Source organism: Rutilus rutilus (assembly GCF_951802725.1).
Source record: "Rutilus rutilus genome assembly, chromosome: 11".
Lineage (NCBI taxonomy): Eukaryota > Metazoa > Chordata > Actinopteri > Cypriniformes > Leuciscidae > Rutilus > Rutilus rutilus.
The window spans coordinates 1,707,632-1,730,738 of NC_140216.1; the positions used below are offsets into that span (position 1 = coordinate 1,707,632).

The window sequence follows — 23,107 nt, forward strand, 5'->3', positions numbered from 1 at the left end:
TTCTGTGTGGAGGAATGAAGGATCTGGAGAGATTCTCTGGAGGAATGAAGATCTGGAGAGATTCTGTACGGAGGAATGAAGATCTGGAGAGATTCTGTATGGAGGAATGAAGGATCTGGAGAGATTCTGTGTGGAGGAATGAAGGATCTGGAGAGATTCTGTATAGAGGAATGAAGGATCTGGAGAGATTCTGTATAGAGGAATGAAGGATCTGGAGAGATTCTGTATGGAGGAATGAAGGATCTGAAGAGATTCTGTATGGAGGAATGAAGATCTGGAGAGATTCTGTATGGAGGAATTAAGGCTCTGGAGAGATTCTGTACAGAGGAATGAAGGATCTGGAGAGATTCTGTATAGAGGAATGAAGGATCTGGAGAGATTCTGTATGGAGGAATTAAGGCTCTGGAGAGATTCTGTACGGAGGAATGAAGGATCTGGAGAGATTCTGTATAGAGGAATGAAGGATCTGGAGAGATTTTCTATGGAGGAATGAAGATCTGGAGAGATTCTGTACGGAGGAATGAAGGATCTGGAGAGATTCTGTACGGAGGAATGAAGGATCTGGAGAGATTCTGTATAGAGGAATGAAGGATCTGGAGAGATTCTCTATGGAGGAATGAAGGATCTGGAGAGATTCTGTATGGAGGAATGAAGGATCTGGAGAGATTCTGTATGGAGGAATGAAGGATCTGGAGAGATTCTGTATGGAGGAATGAAGGATCTGGAGAGATTCTGTGTGGAGGAATGAAGATCTGGAGAGATTCTGTGTGGAGGAGATCTGGAGAGATTCTGTATGGAGGAATGAAGATCTGGAGAGATTCTGTGTGGAGGAATGAAGGATCTGGAGAGATTCTGTATGGAGGAATGAAGGATCTGGAGAGATTCTGTGTGGAGGAATGAAGGATCTGGAGAGATTCTGTACGGAGGAATGAAGGATCTGGAGAGATTCTGTGTGGAGGAATGAAGGATCTGGAGAGATTCTGTATGGAGGAATGAAGGATCTGGAGAGATTCTGTGTGGAGGAATGAAGGATCTGGAGAGATTCTGTACGGAGGAATGAAGGATCTGGAGAGATTCTGTATGAAGGAATGAAGGATCTGGAGAGATTCTCTATGGAGGAATGAAGGATCTGGAGAGATTCTGTATGGAGGAATGAAGGATCTGGAGAGATTCTGTACGGAGGAATGAAGGATCTGGAGAGATTCTGTATGGAGGAATGAAAGATCTGGAGAGATTCTGTATAGAGGAATGAAGGATCTGGAGAGATTCTCTATGGAGGAATGAAGATCTGGAGAGATTCTGTACGAAGGAATGAAGGATCTGGAGAGATTCTGTGTGGAGGAATGAAGATCTGGAGAGATTCTGTGTGGAGGAATGAAGGATCTGGAGAGATTCTGTATGGAGGAATGAAGATCTGGAGAGATTCTGTACGGAGGAATGAAGGATCTGGAGAGATTCTGTGTGGAGAAATGAAGGATCTGGAGAGATTCTGTATGGAGGAATGAAGATCTGGAGAGATTCTGTGTGGAGGAATGAAGATCTGGAGAGATTCTGTATGGAGGAATGAAGATCTGGAGAGATTCTGTACGGAGGAATGAAGGATCTGGAGGGATTTTGTGTGGAGGAATGAAGGATCTGGAGAGACTCTGTATGGAGGAATGAAGGATCTGGAGAGATTCTATCTGGAGGAATGAAGGATCTGGAGAGATTCTGTTTGGAGGAATGAAGGATCTGGAGAGATTCTGTATGGAGGAGTGAAGGATCTGGAGGGATTATGTGTGGAGGAATGAAGGATCTGGAGAGATTCTGTCTGGAGGAATGAAGGATCTGGAGAGGAGAGATTCTGTTTGGAGGATCTGGAGAGATTCTGTCTGGAGGAATGAAGGATCTGGAGAGATTCTGTATGGAGGAATGAAGGATCTGTAGGGATTCTGTATAGAGGAATGAAGGATCTGGAGGGATTCTGTATGGAGGAATGAAGGATCTGGAGGGATTCTGTATGGAGGAATGGAGGATCTGGAGAGATTGTGTATGGAGGATCTGGAGAGATTCTGTCTGGAGGAATGAAGGATCTGGAGAGATTCTGTATGGAGGAATGAAGGATCTGGAGGGATTCTGAATGGAGGAATGAAGGATCTGGAGAGATTCTGTATGGAGGAATGAAGGATCTGGAGAGATTCTGTATGGAGGAATGAAGGATCTGGAGGGATTCTGAATGGAGGAATGAAGGATCTGGAGGGATTCTGAATGAAGGATCTGGAGAGATTCTGTATGGAGGAATGAAGGATCTGGAGGGATTCTGAATGGAGGAATGAAGGATCTGGAGGGATTCTGAATGGAGGAATGAAGGATCTGGAGAGATTCTGAATGGAGGAATGAAGGATCTGGAGGGATTCTGAATGGAGGAATGAAGGATCTGGAGGGATTCTGAATGGAGGAATGAAGATCTGGAGGGATTCTGTATGGAGGAATGGTCTCTGATCTCCGAACTCATCTGGCATTAAAGGAGAAGACTCAGAGCTGTTATCTTGGGAAAAGGAGGTTGCAAAAAGTATTTAATAAAAGGGGGCAAATAATTGTTCCCAACGTGTTTTGGAGAAAAACATTTATTTCATAATGTGATTTGAACGTACAGTAATAAGCATTAGGCTTTATCCTCTTTTATTAGCGTTGCTCGTGTCGCTCTCTTCAGTTCTGCTGTTTTAAAGAGGTAAATCCCAGTCGCCTGACACACAGCTGGGCTTCAGTGGTTCAGAAGTTCCTCTCCGTCACAGCGGGAGATCCTCGTCACTGACACTCAATCCTGAACCGGAGCGCAGGAATAACATCCCTGGATGAAGAGTTGCCCTCCGTCGCACGACAGGATCAAAGTTCTGCCTAAACAGCCCTGACACTCTCAGTGAATCTCCTGCTCTTCCACACACACACACACACACACACACACACACACACACACACACACACACACACACACACACACACACACACACACAACATGAGTGTGTGAGAACTGAGTGTGTGAGAACTGAGATCTTCAGCAGTGACATCTCCTGCTCTTCCACACACACACACACACACACACACACACACACACACACACACACACACATGAGTGTGTGAGACCTGACATCTTCAGCAGTGACATCTCCTGCTCTTCCACACACACACACACACACACACACACACACACACACACACAACAGGAGTGTGTGAGAACTGAGATCTTCAGCAGTGAATCTCCTGCTCTTCCACACACACACAACACGAGTGTGTGAGACCTATATATGTATATATATATGTGTGTGTGTGTGTATATATAAATATATATATATATATATAAGATCAATGAGAATGTATATATCCACTCATAGAGGGGAGAAAATAAGAAAAAAAGGGGGGGAAAGAGCTATATATATATATATATATAATCAAAAATGTTGTTATATCACACTGGAATAACCTATTCATTAAAATTATTACTCTACCTATATATATACAGCTCTTTTTCTCTTTTTCTTCTTCTTTTCTCCTCTCTGTGTGTACTTGTTTGTATATGTCATTGGTCTATTTCTTTGTCTTATTAATAAAAAAAGAAACAGCACTAGTGTGAAAACTCAGATCTTTCGCAGTGAAAGAAAAGAGGAGAGGGGAATCGGAAGGAATGTCCTTCTATATAACTGGGACACGGTGGGTAAATATAAACCACTTGTTATAACAGGAACTTGAAATTTATAGCTTGTAGTATTTGGTCCGCAGACTCTTGCTTGGTTTCAAAATATCGGCGTTGTAATTGTGTGCAGATGTAGAGAGACGCAGCTGTCGGAGTCCACAGATCCGCGCTTTGATTAAAACACTTTCACACTTGGAAAAATGTCAGTCACTGGAAGAAGATTATGTTGATAACGCACCAATGTACTTGCTGTCCTTTTTAATCTCATAATAATTCCATCCAGATGATAAAATGATACAATATTTTGAATTTGCCCTGTGTTATTTATTCCATTAACTCAAGTTAACTAAAGTAACTTAGTATTTGTTTTTGAAGGGGTTGCGTGTGATTTATCCCACAGCGAGCAATATTTTACAACATTGATATTTTCTGCTATATTTTGATCTGTTTGAATGGGTTTGTGGCATGAAACCGTTATTAGATACGGACAGTTTTATATACATGCTGACAGAAGATGAAGAAATAAATACTGTATACGCATTGCCAATCACAATTATTCATTCATAAATAAGCCTCTTCTATGCTAAAAACAAAATAAATTAAATTAAAATGCAGCTAAGGTTGTGATTACTATTAAAAGAAGTGAAAGAAATGCACAAAAGAAATGCTAAATAAAAATAAAATAAAATAAAATAAAATAAAATAAAATAAAATAAAATAAAGTTAAATAAAATAAAATAAAATAAAATAAAATTAAATTAAATTAAATTAAATTAAATTAAATTAAATTAAATTAAATTAAAAAAATGGTCCTGGTCTATCAAAAAACAGCCCTTGTCAAATAGCTGTCAGCTGCCAGGTTTTCAGGAGACTGTCAGATACCGTTAGGCTGTGTGTCTGCATCATCGCTGTCTTGTTGAAAATGTTCTGTTTGGCTGAATATGAGTGAGAGAGTGAGTGAACCTGATTTATTTGTTCAGCGCAGATCCAGAGGTGCTTTCCGTTGTGTGTGTACCAATATAAACAGCCTGATTTATTATTTCGCTGGTGGTTTATGTTTTTGCTGGTTCTGACATGTTTTCTGTGTGTATTCAGTGGTGCCAAACAGCACAAAGCAAGCTGACGAGGAGAGGAAGTTTCGGGACTGTGCCGACCTCTACCAAGCCGGATTCCAGAAAAATGGAGTTTACACGATCAACATTAGCCCACAAGAGACGAAAAAGGTAGGAATCCAATCCAATTTCATATTAATACAAGACGTAACGGCTCTATTTAAGTAGAGACTCAGGGTTTGATACGGGGTCTGTGCATATCTGGCTTTAACTGCTTTTGTTTCTGGACCCAGATTTTATATTAGACAACAGTCAATTATACTCTAATAAAAAACTAAACAAAAACACAGAAGTCATATAAAAGTCATGTAAATGTCATGTATTACAAAAATCACACAATTGCACACAGTCAAAGAATTCTAGGTATTCTATTTTATTATTTGTATTATGCATTTGTTTTACTGAAATATTATATGAAATATAAGTGAATGTAATCGTTGGCTGCATTTTATTTATTTATTTATTTTAGTTTTGTATTTTGCATTTGTTTTACTTTTTTAATAGAAGTGAAAGTAATCACAATTACAAAGCATTTTAATTTAATTCAATTTTATTCGTTTTTTTTTTTTTTGCATTTGTTTTACTGCTTTTTTTTTATATTTTGAATTAGGCCTATTTGAATCATTTTTGTATTATAATTTTTATTTAGCATTATTTTTTTGATATCAGACCTACAGCCAATTTTCGACACTTCTCTCTATATATAATAGAGAGGGATAATTCATCCCCTTTTTGTCAAGTAACAAATTTTATTCTATCCAAAAATATTTAATATGACTGAACCAAACTGACTGTATGATGTAGACCAACAAAAGTCATAAATAAAAAGACCATATTATGCCTTTTTATGCATGATAAAGTCTTGATGTAGTTTTCAGGCTCTACTAGAATAGATTTTCCTGCTTGAATGTTGATTATTTTCCTCATTGTTTTTTCCATTGTTGCGGCTCCTCTCTTCCCAGTCTGTCAGTAACGCTCTGTTTACTTCCTGTCTCTATGAAGCCCCTCCTTCTGAAAAGCACACTGTGCTCTGATTGGTCGGCTGGAGCAGTGTGTTGTTATTGGTCGAGCGCTTCGAGTGTGTTTGGGAAATGTCCCGCCCCTTTCCATAACCGCCAGTTTAACACACTACTAACTAACTCAACCAGGCCCCGCCCCTTTATGCATGAATTATTATAATGAGGAATATTGTGACGGCTGAGGTAGAAGTGCACATTTTTTCACCTTTTACAGTGTGAATGTGTGTGTTAAAGGCTGCATCTGTGAATATATAAACCTGCCCCTGAATATCTGCTCTCAGTGTTGCTCCAGCCAGTGATACTGGAGTAATTGCAACCAGGTTGGTGTGTGTGTGTTCAGCTGTGTGTGTGTGTGTGTGTGTTCAGCTGTGTGTGTGTGTGTGTGAGGTGACTGTGCTCGATTTCACCCAGGTTTGATCTCAGGTCTGCTCCTCTCCTCTAATCACTCTGATGTTGTTATAAGGATATGCGGATCCATAAGGTCAAGATAAACGGTTGTGTGTGTGTGTGTGTGCGATGTGTGTGTGTCTCTGAACAGGTGTTCTGCAACATGGAGTCTGCAGGCGGAGGCTGGACCGTCATCCAGAGACGTGAAGATGGAAGCGTGGACTTCCAGAGAACATGGAAAGAATATAAAATGGTGCGTAAAGCCAGAATCCTTCCCAATAACCTCGGGTTGACTCTTCCTGTAACGATTCGCATGATCTTCATCTCTCTCTCTCTCTCTTTAAAGCAGTGCATATGTGCCATATATCTTCTGTGTTCATCTGTCTCTGATTAACTCTCAGAAGAGTGAAGGATAACCATGGATGACGGGATTCTTCCTAGCCTTCAGAATGATAGTTTGCATGACACATTCAGTCATTGTTATAGTCAGTCTTATTCTTTAGTGGAAAAAATGAGCATTATAAAATCCAGAAGTCGTATGAAGTGGGACGTCAGTGCTGGATTTGTTTTCTCGACACAGAAATGCGGTATTCTGTTGCGAACGCTAACTAGTCTATTAGTTTGCATCTATGTAGGTTTACATACAAGTCTATCTCACACACTGCGTAGCTGTTTCCATACACAGACTTTTATGTGCATTTGTTTTACTGCTTTTTTAATTTAATTTAATTTAATTTAATTTAATTTAATTTAATTTAATTTTATTTTATTTTATTTTATTTTATTTTATTTTATTTTATTTTATTTTATTTTATTTTATTTTTATTATTTTGTATATTATTTTAAATAGAAGTGAAAGTAATCATCCCTAGCTGTATTTATTTTATTTTATTTTATTTTATTTTATTTTATTTTATTTTATTTTATTTTATTTTATTTTATTTATTTTATTTTATTTTATTTTATTTTATTTTATTTTATTTTATTTTATTTTATTTTATTTTATTTTTATTATTTTGTATATTATTATAAATAGAAGTGAAAGTAATCATCCCTAGCTGTATTTATTTTATTTTATTTTATTTTATTTTATTTTATTTTATTTTATTTTATTTTATTTTATTTTATTTTATTTTATTTTATTTTATTTTATTTTATTTTATTTTATTTTATTTTATTTTATTTTTGCATTTTGTCTTTGGTATTACATATAAAGTAATCACAAACTTAGCAACATTTTAATGTAATGTAATTTTTTAATTTTTATTATTATTATTTAATTTTTTTTATAACTGTTTGCAGATCTTTCTGACATGCTGTCACAGCCAATAGCTAGCAAACATACTGTAACATACACAATAATGAAATGATATGCAGTGCCGGCCTTGCCAGTAACATTAGAGCTCAAAAATGCTTATTCCAAACGTAGGACAAAAAGATCCAAGCGTCCGTCTGTGTTGCGCTGTGTTGGGTTAAGAATAGCAACATGTTCAATGCTCAGGCACAGAGAGAGAGAGAGAATAAATCCACCTGCCCTCAGAATAACACATGATGATTGACTGGATCTGATGACGTGCCTCTTCTTTTAATATTCGATGTGATGAATTACAGCATGTCTTGACCTGGTCCTCTGAGGTTGAGTTGCATAAACTCAGTCATTCCACTCCTCACCAAAGTTTTTATTTGTAGTTTTGTATTCCCTGGTTTGGATCTAGTGAAGTATTGGAATAAGTTCACCTCTCCTCATAGGAGTATCCGCTCCAGCCAATCACTATCAGCTCCATCAGCGCTTATATTTCTCTTTCCCCAAACACTTTCCCAAAGGAAGATGGGAGAAACTCTTCATCACAATGGAATCAGATATTTAAACTATGGAAGGAATTGCTCCAGGTTTTGGCCGTGTTAATCTGAGGCATAGCAACCGAGCGAGTTGTTGAGACGCCGATGTTGTGTTGCACAGAAAACCACACACTCGAGAACTCCCTGTTTCAGAGGATTGAATATCAGCTGTTCCTCCACATTACTCACTGCGTTCACACACTGCAGGGAACGATGCGGTTTCTGCGTATGGAAATATGCTTCTCAGGGACGATCAGTTCAACCCAGCAACACAAACACACGCAGGTTATGTGAAACACGTCAGGTTTCACACACTTTACCAGGGTTCCCTCATATGTGTCTCATATTTACTGCTCATTAATCACCGGCTCCCACGAGCCAGGAATTAATAATTACTGTAACGCAATATGAGTCAGATCATCTTCACTTTGCCTAGCGCATAAATAACCGGGGTTATAATCGCTAATTAAAACTATTGAAAACATTTCTGTTCATTGAAATAAAGCTAAAATGAAATAAAATGTAAATATTAAATAAAACTTTAGAAAAAGCTGCCTTGTTGAAGCACTAAAATTATTAACTGGAAATAAATAAAACTAAGCCTAAAACTGATATAAAAAAATAAGTGAACAAATACTAACGAATACATCAACATTTAAAGAAATATGTTTAATTCCAGGAAAAAAAATGATGATTTTTAAACATCTTTTTTTTTTTTTTTTTTGCTATTTTATGTCAAAAATTTGTATTTGTTTGTTTGTTTGTTTATTTATTTTTTCCATCAATCCATCCATCAGTTTTATTTTCGTCATCAGAACTAATTTATGTCAAAAAATCGAATGGGAAAATTTGTACCATAAATAATAAATAAATAATAAAATATTATGTGATGATGGCAAACGTGTTAAAGTCTGACTACCATTTGTGATTTCTGCTGCTTTTATTTATTTATTGATCCTTTTTTAATTGATCCTTTTTATTTTTGTTTATAGAGCTACACTATGTCAAAAAATCGAATGGGAATATTTGTACCATAAATAATAAATAAATAATAAAATATTATATGATGATGGCAAACGTGCTAAAATCTGACTACCATTTGTGATTTCTACTGCTTTTATTTATTGCTTTTTTTTTTAATTATTCTTATTTATTTATCCTTTTTATTTTTGTTTATAGAGCTACATTATGTCAAAAATTAAATAGGAAACAAATTGCATGATAATAAGTGATGGATGCGCATGTTAAATCTGGTGATCACTGGTGATGTGTTGATTCGGCTGCAGGGAGGAATGCAGAGAAAGCTTCACTAATTACAGATGTTCCTCATTAAAGGCTTGTATTGGTTCTGTTACGCCGTACTGTAATTATTACTGGCAGCTCCAGCACTGCATCATGACTGTTTCAGAAGCCTTTCTCCAGCTGTTTAGAGCTCAATGGATCCATTACACACATGGAAACTCGTCCAAAACATCTTTTGGAAGCAAAAACCAGACTGTTAAACGGTCTGTGTGTTTGTGTGCATAGGAATTACACGAGAGAACACACTCCTTCTCATCGAGACTCAAGTCATGCATGTGTTTAATTAGATACTATACACACAGTTCTGCATTTTTCACTGGCATTGCGCAAAAAAATCATAAATTAGTCCTGTAGATGTCATAATGTAGAGTGTTTTCTCACAGTCTCTCCAGATCTGATGCAGCCGTTGAACATTCAGGCTCAGAAACGGACCAGTGGTTATTGATACCCCTCGTGTGTCAAAGATTTCTGGAAATCTGTAATTATTATCTCCAGAAAATGATGAATTGTGGAATTCATTCCCTGTGTTGATTCTATTAGGCTTGAAATATCTTGGACAGGGTTTTCTTTCCCACTGTCTCATCCAAGGCCTCCCGTGACCCGAGTCTATGGTTAAACTGACCCTCGCTCGACCCTCTCTCTCTCTCTCTGCTAGGGCTTTGGGAGTGTGTCGGCCGAACACTGGCTGGGAAACGAGTTCGTTCACGTTCTGACCAATCAGAGGCAGTTCGGCCTGCGTGTGGAGCTGAGCGACTGGGACGGACACCAGGCCTTCTCCCAGTACGACAGTTTCCACATCGACAGTGAAAAACACAATTACAGGTACTGTCTCTTCTCCATTATTCTTAATGCATTACACAGTGTGAGTATAATGCATATGCATTTATGTATAATGCTATATACAGTGCCCTCCACAATTCATGGCACCCCTGGTAAATATGATCAAAACTGGCTGTTTTTAAAAAATTAATCTGCATCGTTTATCCTTTTGATCTTTCATTCAAAAAATGTGCAAAATTCTAACCTTTCATTGAAGTAAAAGAATTGAAAGTGGGGGGAAATCACATTATGAAATAAATGTTTTTCTCCAAAACACGTTGGCCACAATTATTGGCACCCCTAGAATTTTTTACGAGTAAAATATCTCTGAAGTATATTCCCATTAATATTTACCTTTTTTAGTACACCAGGGTGACTATAGGAACATGAAACTGTCCAGCTATGACTTCGTGTTTCACAGGAGTTTAAATATGAGGAAACACAAAGGCCAAATCCCCTTAATCATCCATCACAATGAGTTAAACCAAAGAATATAGTTCTGATGCGTAGCAAAAGATTGTTGAACTTCACAAAATAGAAAGTGGCTGTAAGACAATAGCTAAAGAATTGAAAATCCCCATTTTGACCATCAGGGCAATAATTAAGAAGTTCCAATCAACTAAAGATGTTACGAATCTGCCAGGAAGAGGACGTGTGTCTATACTGTCTTAATGCACGGCGAGGAGGATGGTTTGAGTGGCCAAAGACTCTTCAAGGATCACAGATGGAGAATTGCAGAGATTAGTTGAGTCTTGGGGTCAGAAAGCCAAAAAAAAAAAAAAAAAAAAAAAACCTACATCCCCACATGTTGTTTGGGAGGGTTTCAAGAAAAATCCTCCTCGCTCCTCCAGAAACAAACTCCAGCAAATTTAATTGTCAGACACGACTGGACCTTCAAACGGCACAGGGTTCTGTGGTCAGATGAGACTAAAAAAATAGCTTTTTGGCAGCAAACACACTAGATGGGTTTGGTGAACACAAGGATAAAAAGTACCCCATGTGTACAATTTAATATACTGTTGGATCTTTAATGTTGTGGGCATATTTTTCTGCTGGAGGTCCTGGACTTCTTATTCAGATACATGGCATCGTGGATTCTATCAAATATCAACAGATAAAAAATCTAAACCTGACGCCTTCTGCTAGAAATCTTATAATGGGCCGTGGTTGGATCTTCCATCAGGACAACGATCCAAAACAAACATCAAAATCAACACAAAAATTTGTTGCGGAGCACAAAATGAAGCTTCTGCCATGACCGTCCCAGTTCCCTGAGCTGATGAGTGGGCTGAACTGAAGAGGAGAAGCACAAACATGGATCTGGGAATCTGAAGGATCTGGAGAGATTCTGTATGGAGGAATGGTCTCTGATCTCTTGTCAGGTGTTCTCCAAACTCATCAGGCATTATAGGAGAAGACTCAGAGCTGGTATCTTGGCAAAAGGAGGTTGCAAAAAGTATTTAATAAAAGGGTGCCAATAATTGTGGCCAACGTGTTTTGGAGAAAAACATTTATTTCATAATGTGATTTACCCCCCACATTCAATTCTTTTACTTCAATGAAAGGTTAGAATTTTGCAAATTTTTTGAATGAAAGATCAAAAGGATAAACGATGCAGATTTATTTTTTACAGCCAGTTTTGATCATATTTACCAGGGGTGCCATTAATTGTGGAGGGCACTGTATATATATATATATATATATATATATATATATATATATATATATATATATATATATATATATATATATATTTGTAGTTATTTGTAGTCTATTTGTAGTTGTTTATTTGTAGTTATTTGTAGTATTTGTAGTTTATTTGTAGTCTATTTGTAGTTGTTTATTTGTAGTATTTGTAGTTTATTTGTAGTATTTGTAGTATTTGTAGTTTATTTGTAGTCTATTTGTAGTTTATTTGTAGTATTTGTAGTTTATTTGTAGTCTATTTGTAGTTTATTTGTAGTATTTGTAGTTTATTTGTAGTCTATTTGTAGTTTATTTGTAGTTTATTTGTAGTATTTGTAGTTTATTTGTAGTTATTTGTAGTTGTTTATTTGCCACAGCCAGTTACACATCTTGTCATTGCACTCAAATTTGCATTTATGTTAAAGGGGTCATGACATGGTTTTTGTTTTTGTTTTATTATGTTCCCTTAGGTGCAATTATAGTATTACTATAGTTTTTTTGGACAAAAAACGTAAACATTTTAGTGATTTATGACCTTTTCCCTCATCCTCTGATTCAAACAGTCTGTTTTGGGGGTGTTTCCCCTTTAACGCCCACTGTTATCATTGGCTAACGTCGTTGGCTAAAAGTAGTTTTAAGATGAAATACATTACTTACAGTTTGCGGCGGCGTCGTTGGGCCCAGAATAGTCGTCACGGCCTGATCTTTAAGCAAACGTTTTCTGGCAAAGCCAGCATCATACTGAGGCGTAGTTGTCTTGCGCTGGAGGCGGTCATATGCAAACGACTGGTACGTCACTTCGTACCATGACGTCACTTCTTACCATGGATCCCCGACGAGCTGTAATTAGAGCTTGATTAAATAAATGCTTCGTTTATAATGGGTTTATATCGTTTATATTACGTTTATAATTCTTAAGCTATGAAACTTGCAGGAAGTTTTAATGGTACAAAGACCTCTTAAGATCAAGGTAAATTTGGTTTCTCATGTCATGACCCCTTTAAAGATAGGGGTGAAACGATCCCCTCATGTCACAATTCGATACATATATCACGATACTGAACTCACGATACGATATTATTGCAATACTCCAAGACATATGGTAAAAGGTTAACAAAAAATTTACTGTTGATTAAAATGCTAAATTTGGTGTTACATTGTGGGTGTAAATGAATAGGCTTGGACTTTATATCCAACATTATATATAGAAGTAATACGCACACACACACACACACACACACACACACACACACACACACACACACACACACACACACACAGGCAGGTGTTCGGCTACACACACACCTCAGATGTGTGTTTCTCAGCAGGCCTGCACACTTGGCCGGCCCGTATGGAGAGTTTCAGGAATCTAATCAGCATTCTCATCTCTAAAAATAGATGTGTTCTCTCGAACGGTTATACTGTGGTAATCACTCTCTGCCTCTTGAGAATACTGACCCTTTCTGTGGCCCAACACAAAGTGTGCAAGAGGTTGCTACTTCTGGAAATTCAGATTAGACCTTCAGATTCCGACCTGAGAACCTTTTTAGTTTGTGCTTATAAAAAGCACAACCAGTAGATGCACTATGAAGATATGCTTTATCTAGTACAGTCGCTTTTAAATGTTCACAGCCTGATTTTTCTTCATGCAAAGGAATTTTTATGCTGTTCCAATGTGGCTTGTGTTTTGCTTTAGACAGACACAGGCTAGTTGACACAAAAATTAACATTCTGTCATCATTTACATTTATTATCATCGATTAGATTGCATTTATCTTTACATCCCTTACAGTGTGTCATTCCAGACCGGTGTCACTTTATTCTGTGGAACACAAATCGAAATATTTTGAATAGTTTTTATATCAGAAACGAAGTAGTCAATAATTGTATTCCTTAAAACTAATCTTTGATCAGCAAAATGACATAATTTAAACGTTTTTAACATGAAAAAATGCCTTAAAATATCTTGAATGTAACTCGACACCCTTGCCTCATTTAGTATGCGTGGTTCTATGAATATGCAAATGAGCCCCGCCTCCATTCATACATGCTTTTGAATTTCATGCAAATGAATTTACACATGCTTTGTCTTAAAGCATATTAAAAACACCACATAGACACATAAACAACATTAAAAGCTGCATTTTCACCACAGGGAGACTTTAATATCCTACATCACTTTGCTTCTCAAGTAAATGTATTGTGATTTATTAAGAATATTTCGATATCTGTACTGGAAAACAAGACACAAATACTGAGTAAGAAACTCTTTTTGCAGTTTACAATGAAACATAATGGGGTCCAAAACAACACTGGACCCCATTGACAAAAACACAACACTGACACTGCATCCAAAATCTTATTAAATGGTATGCGAAAAACAGTACGCGTTGTATACGTATGGATTACGTTCACACTATATGGAACGTCACAAAGCACGTTTTTAACCAAATGTAGTCCCTACTACACAGTATGCCATTTTGGATGCATTGTGACTCTTAAAAAGAAAATCTTCTTTTGTGTTGCACATAAAAATAAATCAGACATGTTTGGAATGACATGAGGACAAGAAAATAATGCCTTAGAAAGCTTGGCGGGAACAACATATCGGGATCCAGTTGTGCTTAATTCATGCACACATACTGTACACACACACACACACACACACTGGAGACATGGCTCATAAAAGCACTTTAAAATTCTGCAAGCGTGTGCATGAATCCACAAAGGATAATTTAGAGCTTAACATATTACGATGCACAAGCATTTCTATTTGTCCGAACCAACATGGAGACTTTCCAGTCCGTCAGGAAATGTTTGCACTACATTTAAAGCTTTAGAACAGCAGTAATTGCACACAGAAATAGTGGAGCGTAATCCCAGAACCTAAATCATGAAAAGGACTAACTGTCAAGTTTATTACCTTTCTTTAGTCCTAATGATTTCCAAACTGCACTGAGGGTAAAGGCTGAGGTGAGAGAGCTCTTGGCTGAATGTAGACGCTGCTCACAACAATAAATTTCATATAATGACGATCTATTTTTTTTTTTTTTCTTCACGTAACCAAGTTTCGGCAGGCGGGACCGGGCGCATTAATGTGGGGTATATGAGGGGTGTGAGAGGTGTGATCCAGCAAATCAGTCAGCATTATTAGACTGTAACATTACAAATGCATATTAGATTTGACACTTTAATGATTTCAATAGTAAATCTCTAATGTTACGATTAAACTGAGATCATTTTTACTCCTTAGTCAAAGTCAGTCACTTTTTATATATCATTCTGATAATGTAAATATGAATAACTACCATCCAAAAGTGTGTGTGTGTATACATACAGTATATGTGTGTGTATATATATATATATTTATATATTTATATATAAATTGTTTTATTCAGCAAGGATTTATCAGATTGAAATGTATATATTCAGAATTATATATAATCAGAATTATCAGAAAATATTTAGTGTATATTTATCATTTTCATGTTGCATTTAAGGTGTGTGTTTGTGTGTGCACGCGCGCGCGCGTGTGTGTGTGCTTGTGTGAGTGTGCGTGTTGGTGTGTGTGTGCTTGTGTGCGCTTGTGTGAGTGTGCGTGTAGGTGTGTGTGCCTGTGTGTGTGTGTGTGTGTGCGTGTGTGCGTGTGTGTGTGCGTGTGTGTGTGTGTGTGTGTGTGTGAGCGTGTGCACTTGTGTGCGCTTGTGCGCTTGTGTGAGTGTGCGTGTTGGTGTGTGTGTGTGTGTGTGTGTGTGTGTGTGTGTGTGTGTGTGTGTGTGTGTGCGTGTGTGTGTGTGTGTGTGTGTGTGCGTGTGTGTATTTTTAACCTCTGTACTACAATATGAATTTAAGTCAAGAATATTTCAGCAAAAGAATCAAGTGTAGATTTAGATATACTCAAGTGTAAACACTGAGACCAGATGAAAATCTGACTTTGGCATGGAGAAAACAATCTTTCCAAATATATATATATTTTCCAGGTCTTGTGCATTCTTTTGGTAAACCTCAGGTCCAGTTATCTAGGAAATGTGATATGCCTCGGTGGCGCTAACTGACCACAGCGCTGCCCGATACACACTTCTTACGCTTGTGCAATGGAAACTACAACTGTTTTCAGGAAAACTGAACACACAGACCATGACAGCAGTTGTGAACGTGATCAATGACTGTGACACACACTCACTAGAAAATATAATATTAAAAGGATGCGGAGAAATACATAAGAGTGAGACATAGCACATATACAGAAAGGTGCATGTAAAAATGTTTATCTGACATCATGAAGTCTCACAGTTTATACAAGTATGTTTATAATACCTGGAGGCAGAGAAAGAGTCCATTTCATACTTAAAATCATCATAAATAAATACATAAATAGGCAGTTCAGGGTTACATATGTAACCTAGATGTCTTAGATCTTTATCCAGAGCATTTGATATTTTCCAGTGTTGTCATTGCGGGTATATATTATTGATTGTATATATTATATTAACATTCAGGGCTGAATGGATGCAATGGAACAAATGATTGCAAAATCCCTAATAAATCACACGCTGTCTGTTGTTCACCAGTCAAAACGAAACTGTGAGACTGAGACGGTCCACAGATAATACAGAAACTGTTTTAAAATAGCCTAATCTGGATAAGAAAACTGAAGCAAGGCAAAAAGAAGAGAGAAAACTAACATGAAGAATGAGGAGAAATACCCATTACACCATTTATACTGTGTATTTAATGTCTTGACTGTTGCAGATTCTGCTGATAAACACCAGCTCTTATTACAGTCGTGTTTACACTACTTATGAATCCTAAAGCGATTTCATTTCGGGAAGTGTAATAATCAGTTAAATGGATCTTGAGAGTAATTGCTTCAAAAACTGGTAATGTTCTCTTGGCACCCGCACAGCGCTCTACATCACTGTATTGAATATGATCATTGCCAATCTCCTGCCGAGCAGAAGCATTTTATCCAGCTACTCCACTTAAGGAAAAGCTGAAAAATGATATTTAACCATAATTCAAAATGAATTAGATTATTTTCATAATGTGCACAATTTTATGCGAGGTGGAATTTGCGAGAGTGTTTTGTTTCTGTGGCGCAACAAGAAAAGTTATTGAGGATACGATGTTTCAGTCGCGTTCTATTTAGAACTCTAGGGTTCTTGAACTTAAAAAGATTCTATATAAGGAGAAATGTCTTAATAATTCCACTGGTAAAGTGATTTACGAGCTGCTTTATTCATAAAATTTAATCAAAATAAAAAAAATGCATTAAAAAAATAATAATTAAATCCATAAAATAATCCCGTGATGGGAACCCCTAAATTGCCTGACGGATCCACTACTTTTCAGGAAATGGAAAAAAACGCTGTATTTTTTAAATGATTAAACATGTTAAAATGTCTAAGTTGATATTGTGGTGTTATATATGGTCAGACACTTGCATGTGTCATTATATTATTAACATTTGACCAAAATGAAGCTTAAATGGAGTTATGATGTTTTTGACCAGCAAGTATCAGACATGCGTGTTTTGTCCGTCATAATAAGTGCATTATGTCCATTTACAGCTTATAAAGTTTACTGTAACTATATGCGGGCGCTCAGTTTTTTCTGTCATTTGGCCAAAATCTCATGTTATTAAAAATGTAAGACACTATTAGCTCTGACTCAAACTCTGGATACTCTTCTCCGCTCCTCGAATACATAAAACATTAGCCTTTATAAAGATAGTGTTTCTGGAGTAAGAACATGATGTACTTGTTCACCCTTGTATTTACCCTTGCATTGCAAACAAGCAGAGACGCTCCAGAACGTGTCATGATAGAGGAGGGCGGAGTTATGAGGTTTGACTGACAGTTTGAGAGCCAATGGAGTTTAATCATAAGCTCTTTTTAATACTTTTCATTGGTTAAATATGTGCAGAACCCACAGCCAGTCGTAAAGGATGACCAACGCAATAGTGACGATTTATGAGAAAAAAGTAAAAGTGACAAAATGCGGAGATACAATGTTTCCGCTCGACAGAGACGAGTTAGAATAATGTCTGAGGTGGACTATTGAAATAGTGCAGCTTCTCTTCTGAGAGTGTGTGTGGGTCAGTATCTGGGATCTAGAGCCGTGTTTTCCCTGAGGAATGGGGTCATGGGGGGGTGGGGGTGGGGGGGTCATGTTCATATTCCTGGGCCGAACGCCACTGACCCGGAGCCAATGCCCACAGCACTGACAGACTCCCAGACTCCCTGTGTTTACACTGCTGTGTGTATTGATGGGGTGAAGTGTGTGTGTATACTGATGGAGTGGAGTGTGTGTGTGTATTGATGGAGTGGAGTGTGTGTAGACCAACTCAGTCCAGACTGGTTTGTGACAGCAGAGACACAGTGTTTACCAGTGCAGTGGATTCACCAAGTCTTGCTGGTTAACCTGGGTGTGTATGTGTGTGTGTGTGTGCGTGCGTGTGCGTGCGTGCGTGTGTGTGTGTGCTTGTGTGTGTATGTTTGTGTGTGTGTCTGTGTGTGCGTGTGCGTGTGTGCGTATGTGCGCGTGCATGTGTCTGTGTCTGCATCTGCGTCCTGCGTGTGTCTGTGTCTGTGTGTGTGTGAGTGTGTGCTTGTGTGCGTGTGTGTGTGTGAGTGTGTGCGTGTGTGTGTGCGTATGTGCGCGTGCATGTGTCTGTGTCTGCATCTGCGTCCTGCGTGTGTCTGTGTCTGTGCGTGTGTGAGTGTGTGCTTGTGTGCATCTGTGAGTGTGAGTGTGAGTGTATGCGTGCATGTGTGTGCGTGCGTGTGTGTGTGTGTGTGTGTGTGTGTGTGTGTTTTGGTTCATTTTCAGATTAAAGTATCTATTAAGATATCTATTAAGATACTTTAAAACTGAAAGCACCTCAATCCAATCTGTGCCACAGTGTGTGTCTTCAATAGACACTGTATCTGAAACATGGTACTAATGTCACAGTCCAGTACCAAGAGCGAGTGTTTCTGCACAGACACGCGTGAGGTTATACAACATCTGTCTGCTTTTCAGATCCCGAAGAGGTTTAATTGCGGCTGTATATGTTTGTCCTTGAAGCAGATGAAACAATATTGATTTAATAACTCTCTCATCCAGCCAAGTCTGAGATCCACAGATTTAGCAGAGGTTTCTTCAGCTGTGTCTGGTGTGAATTTTGTACGGTGGTTTTGGCACAAACACACACACTGCAGGCTGTGGATTCTCTGCTAAAGCATTTAAAGTGTGTCCTATCAATATCACAGGGTTCTTCCAAAGCGCTGTCAGCAAAACGACACACACACACACACACACATTTCAAAGGTCTGTTTTATTGACAGCCAACTTTTGTACATGATTTGCTCAAGGTTATTTCCAAATGAGGTCAAAAAGAAGTAACAGTGAAATATAACATTTGTTGCTTTCGCCTGCGAGATGAAACCTTTAAGCCATTTTTCATAAAACATCTTCAATCAATTTGCTTCTCCAGTAAATGTATCTTGTATTTAAGGCAAGACAGCCCAGGTAAATATAGGGTAAAACTAATAGATATCAACATACTTCCCCAGTTGATTGATTACATTAATAATTGCAAAAAAAAAAAAAAAAAAAAAAAGTTTTACAAGTTGGTTTCACTTTATTTTGATGGTCCCTTTAACACATTCTGTTGTCTAGAAGTAACATTGCACCTACATGTCTACTAACTCTCATTAGAGTATTAGTAGAGTAGAGTATTACTAGACTGGTAGGGTTAGGGTTAGAATAAGTTGACATGCAGTTGCAAAGTTACTTATAGTCAGTAGAGTGTCTGTTGGAGGACCATCACAATAAAGAGTTATCAGATATTAAGCAGACAGTACACTAATACTCTAATGAGAGTTAGTTGACATGTAGTTGCAAAGTTACTTATAGTCAACAGAATGTTCAAAAGGGACCATCAAAATAAAGTGTTACCTACAAGTTTTCTGAAATGTTATGTTTAAATATGCAAATGAGGCATTATCTAATTAAATATGCACTCATTTGCATACATTTCTAGAACAAACATCTGAACATTGGATGAAGTCAGGTTTCAAATTATTGTTTGATTTTGTTGACATTTTAGTCAAAGTTTGGTGTATGTAAGAGATTTCTGACTCGATGTAGGAGGAAAAACTAATTTAGAGAAAACGGCCTTTAAAGATATAAAGTGCTCTAAAAGATACAGTTAAAAGTGTTTAAAAACAATGTTAAAAAAAAAAAAAAAAACACTTTAAAAAAAGCCTAAAAACCCCCAAATCTCAGAATTTACAGATGCACGAAAAAACACAGTGTCTCGCTTTCTGAATGTTTCGATGTTTGTACTGGAGAACAAGAGAGAAATACAGAGGAAGAACTTCATTTTTTGCAGCGTAACTGTCAGTGTCTTCTGGATATTTATTATGTAAATTCCACAGTAGCAAATTAAAGAAGTATCGGCGCTGTCGGATTGTTGAGTGTTTAAAGGCGTACGGCAGGAGTGTGTGACGCTGGTCCTCACGCTCATCACACACGAGGAGTTCTGACATGTCCCTCAGCCTCCGAGAGGAAACAATATATAACACTTTTATTTTCAGTCTTTGGCGAGGAGTTCAGCTTTGCTGTGACGCATGGACCCCTATGGCACGTGAATTATAGCACTCGGGTGTTGTTTTTCCGCTGCTCTACTGTAAAACGACTGTGTTTGGGCTTTCTGTTCTGCAAAAAAAAAAGAAGAAAAAAAAAAAGATGTGCTTCTTCTGTCTAATCTCAACCCTCATTCTGAGCCTCTGTTTTAAATGATCTGTTTTAAAGGTGGTTTCTTTAAAGAATTAGTTCACTTCAGAATTACAATTTCCTGATAATTTACTCTCCCCAACGCCATCCAAGATGTTCATGTCTTTCTTTCTTCAGTCGAAAAGACATAAAGGAAAACATTCCAGGGTTTTTCTCCATATAGTGACTTCAATGGGGTCCAACAGGTCCAAATGTGAGTTTCAGTGCAGCTTCAAAGTCTCGACACGATCCAGCCGAGGAATAAGAGTCTTATCTAGACAAACCATCGGCCATTTTATTAAAAAAAAGAAACATTTATATACTTTTTAACCACAGATGCTTTTAGTCTGTGTTGCCGAACAACAGTTTAGGTTTGTGGAGCATGTTCATCTGACAAACACTTCATTTCATTCAAGAAATGTGGATTTCAGCTAGACAAACACATCCATGCGTCCTCCTTTACTCTGCGTAAACATCATCCGGTGAGGAACAATGCAGAACTGCGATCATTTCACATTAGGAAAATAAAAAGACCGGACACCAGAACGCTTCCCCTGGGCTGTTGTGCAACACCAAATAAATCTCGGTTTTCATCACAGCTTTTCCTAGTAAGGCTTGGAGTGATTCAGCAAAAGTTCATTAAGGCTGGCGAGAAGAAGTCTAGATGAACTGTGTTCTGTTGACCGTACAGATGTTCGAGCTCAGACTGAAACAAAGACCACATCGTGACACACGGCAGTGTTAGTGCAACTAGTCTATATATACAACCCGGTCACACTGAATGCGTCTCTATGGCACACACTGTGTTTATCCGGCAGTTTATATGCAAAAATGAGTTTTTACGTGCATATGATTCGCATGTTTAGTAGTGGTGTGGGGTGTGTGTGTGTTATACGTTTGGGTAGAACTAGTGGTGTGCAATAAACTGCGTATCATATGCACGTAAAAACTCATTTTCGCGTACATAAATATAATTTATAAATGTATGCATGATAAACACAATACGTGCTATAGAGACGCATTTTCATGAGATTGCGAGTCTATTGCCTTCAGGTGAAGCTGGAGATTAGCAGGTGTGTGTTGATTCACCTGGTCATGTCATGTGTTTATGTGTGTGAGAGCCTTGATCATGCTTTTATATCACAGAGAAATTATAAAGATATTTCTTTTTCAAGGCTTTGAGCCAGGGTTGTCTACAGGGAGTCACATTTATTTAGCAACACTTTAGAAAAGCACCTACGGATCTATCAATTTACATTATCGTTTAGAAGTTTGCTGGGGTTTTTTTTGTTTAATTGCAAGGATGCATTAAATTGATCAGAAGTGACAGTAAAGACATAAATTCATCAACTAACCATTCAGAAATGTCCTGTTGCTTCTACATGTTGTCACTTCTAGGGCCCTATTGTAACGATCTGAAACGCAAGTATCAAGCGCGAAACGCAAGTAACTTTGTGGGCGGGTTTCGGCGCTGTTGCTATTATACCGGCGGGATAAATGACTCTTGCGCCCGACGCAAATCTAAAATGGGTTGGTCTGAAGCAGCTTCATTACTCATAGGTGTGGTTTGGGCGTAACGTGAAATAAACCAATCAGAGTGTCATCTCACATTCCCTTTAAGAGCAGGCGTGCTTGTTCCATGGCGGTTTGCTATTATAACGGCGGATTTGCCAGAAGCGGTTCACAGCCGAGGAGACCGACGTTCTCGTCAGGGCCGTAAAACACAGAGAAGTGACATTGGGGATGGAGAAACACACACAAATTAGCTTCGGTTAAACAGGCGTATGATAATTTGGGTAAATGTAAATCTTCATGGACACAACAATGATTTAGTGTGCTAATATTTTTCCTTGTAATAATGTATGATTTGCAAAAATGAGAACTGCTTCTTCTGTGTAGATGACAGAATGAAAGTGTATGCGCGTTGTGCACACGCTACATTATGGCCAAGCATGCGCCCTTAAAATAGTATTTGAACAACATGTGTAACGCGGAATTGTTTTCTGAAACTGCAAAATAGCACCAGGGAACGTTTGCGCCGGAACACGCCTCCTCTTTTCGCTGAACCGCCCCCGGGAGCGCAAGTTCATTCCCTAATTTACCGACGTGCGTCTGTGGAGGGAAAAGTCCGCTGTGCGTCGGGTGCAAAATAGGAATGATACGTCGGTGTACAAAGTCAATTGCGCTGGGTGCAAGATAGGGCCCTTGGCATTATTGGTGCGATTACTAATGCACTAATGCACTAATTCGAACTTGAGTCTCTCGATCATTGTCTGACTCCGAACATAAAAGGCGGAACGTTTTTGAAATGTTCAGTGTGTGTCTGTGTGTGACGTAAAAGGACAAGAGCTCTTGTAAGCTCCGCCCCCTGTGCCGGGAGCAGCAGCTCATTTGCATTTAAAGGAACAGACACAAAAACGGTCACCCTCAAAAAGTGACAACTTTAACATGCTATATAAAAATATCTGTGGGGTATTTTGAGCTAAAACTTCACACACACACACTCTGGGAAC

At 38.0% G+C, this 23,107-nt stretch overlaps 1 protein-coding gene across 1 annotated transcript in view; it reads left to right on the forward strand.

Annotated features, from left to right (window-relative positions):
* The window catches only part of angpt1 (angiopoietin 1), a 68,855-nt gene that overhangs the window by 38,152 nt on the left and 7,596 nt on the right, over positions 1-23,107 (forward strand). The window contains exons 5-7 of the mRNA XM_084422595.1: positions 4,766-4,893; positions 6,340-6,441; positions 9,985-10,151. Of these exons, the coding sequence (XP_084278721.1) occupies positions 4,766-4,893; positions 6,340-6,441; positions 9,985-10,151 (397 nt within the window). The remainder of the gene's footprint in view (positions 1-4,765; positions 4,894-6,339; positions 6,442-9,984; positions 10,152-23,107) is intronic.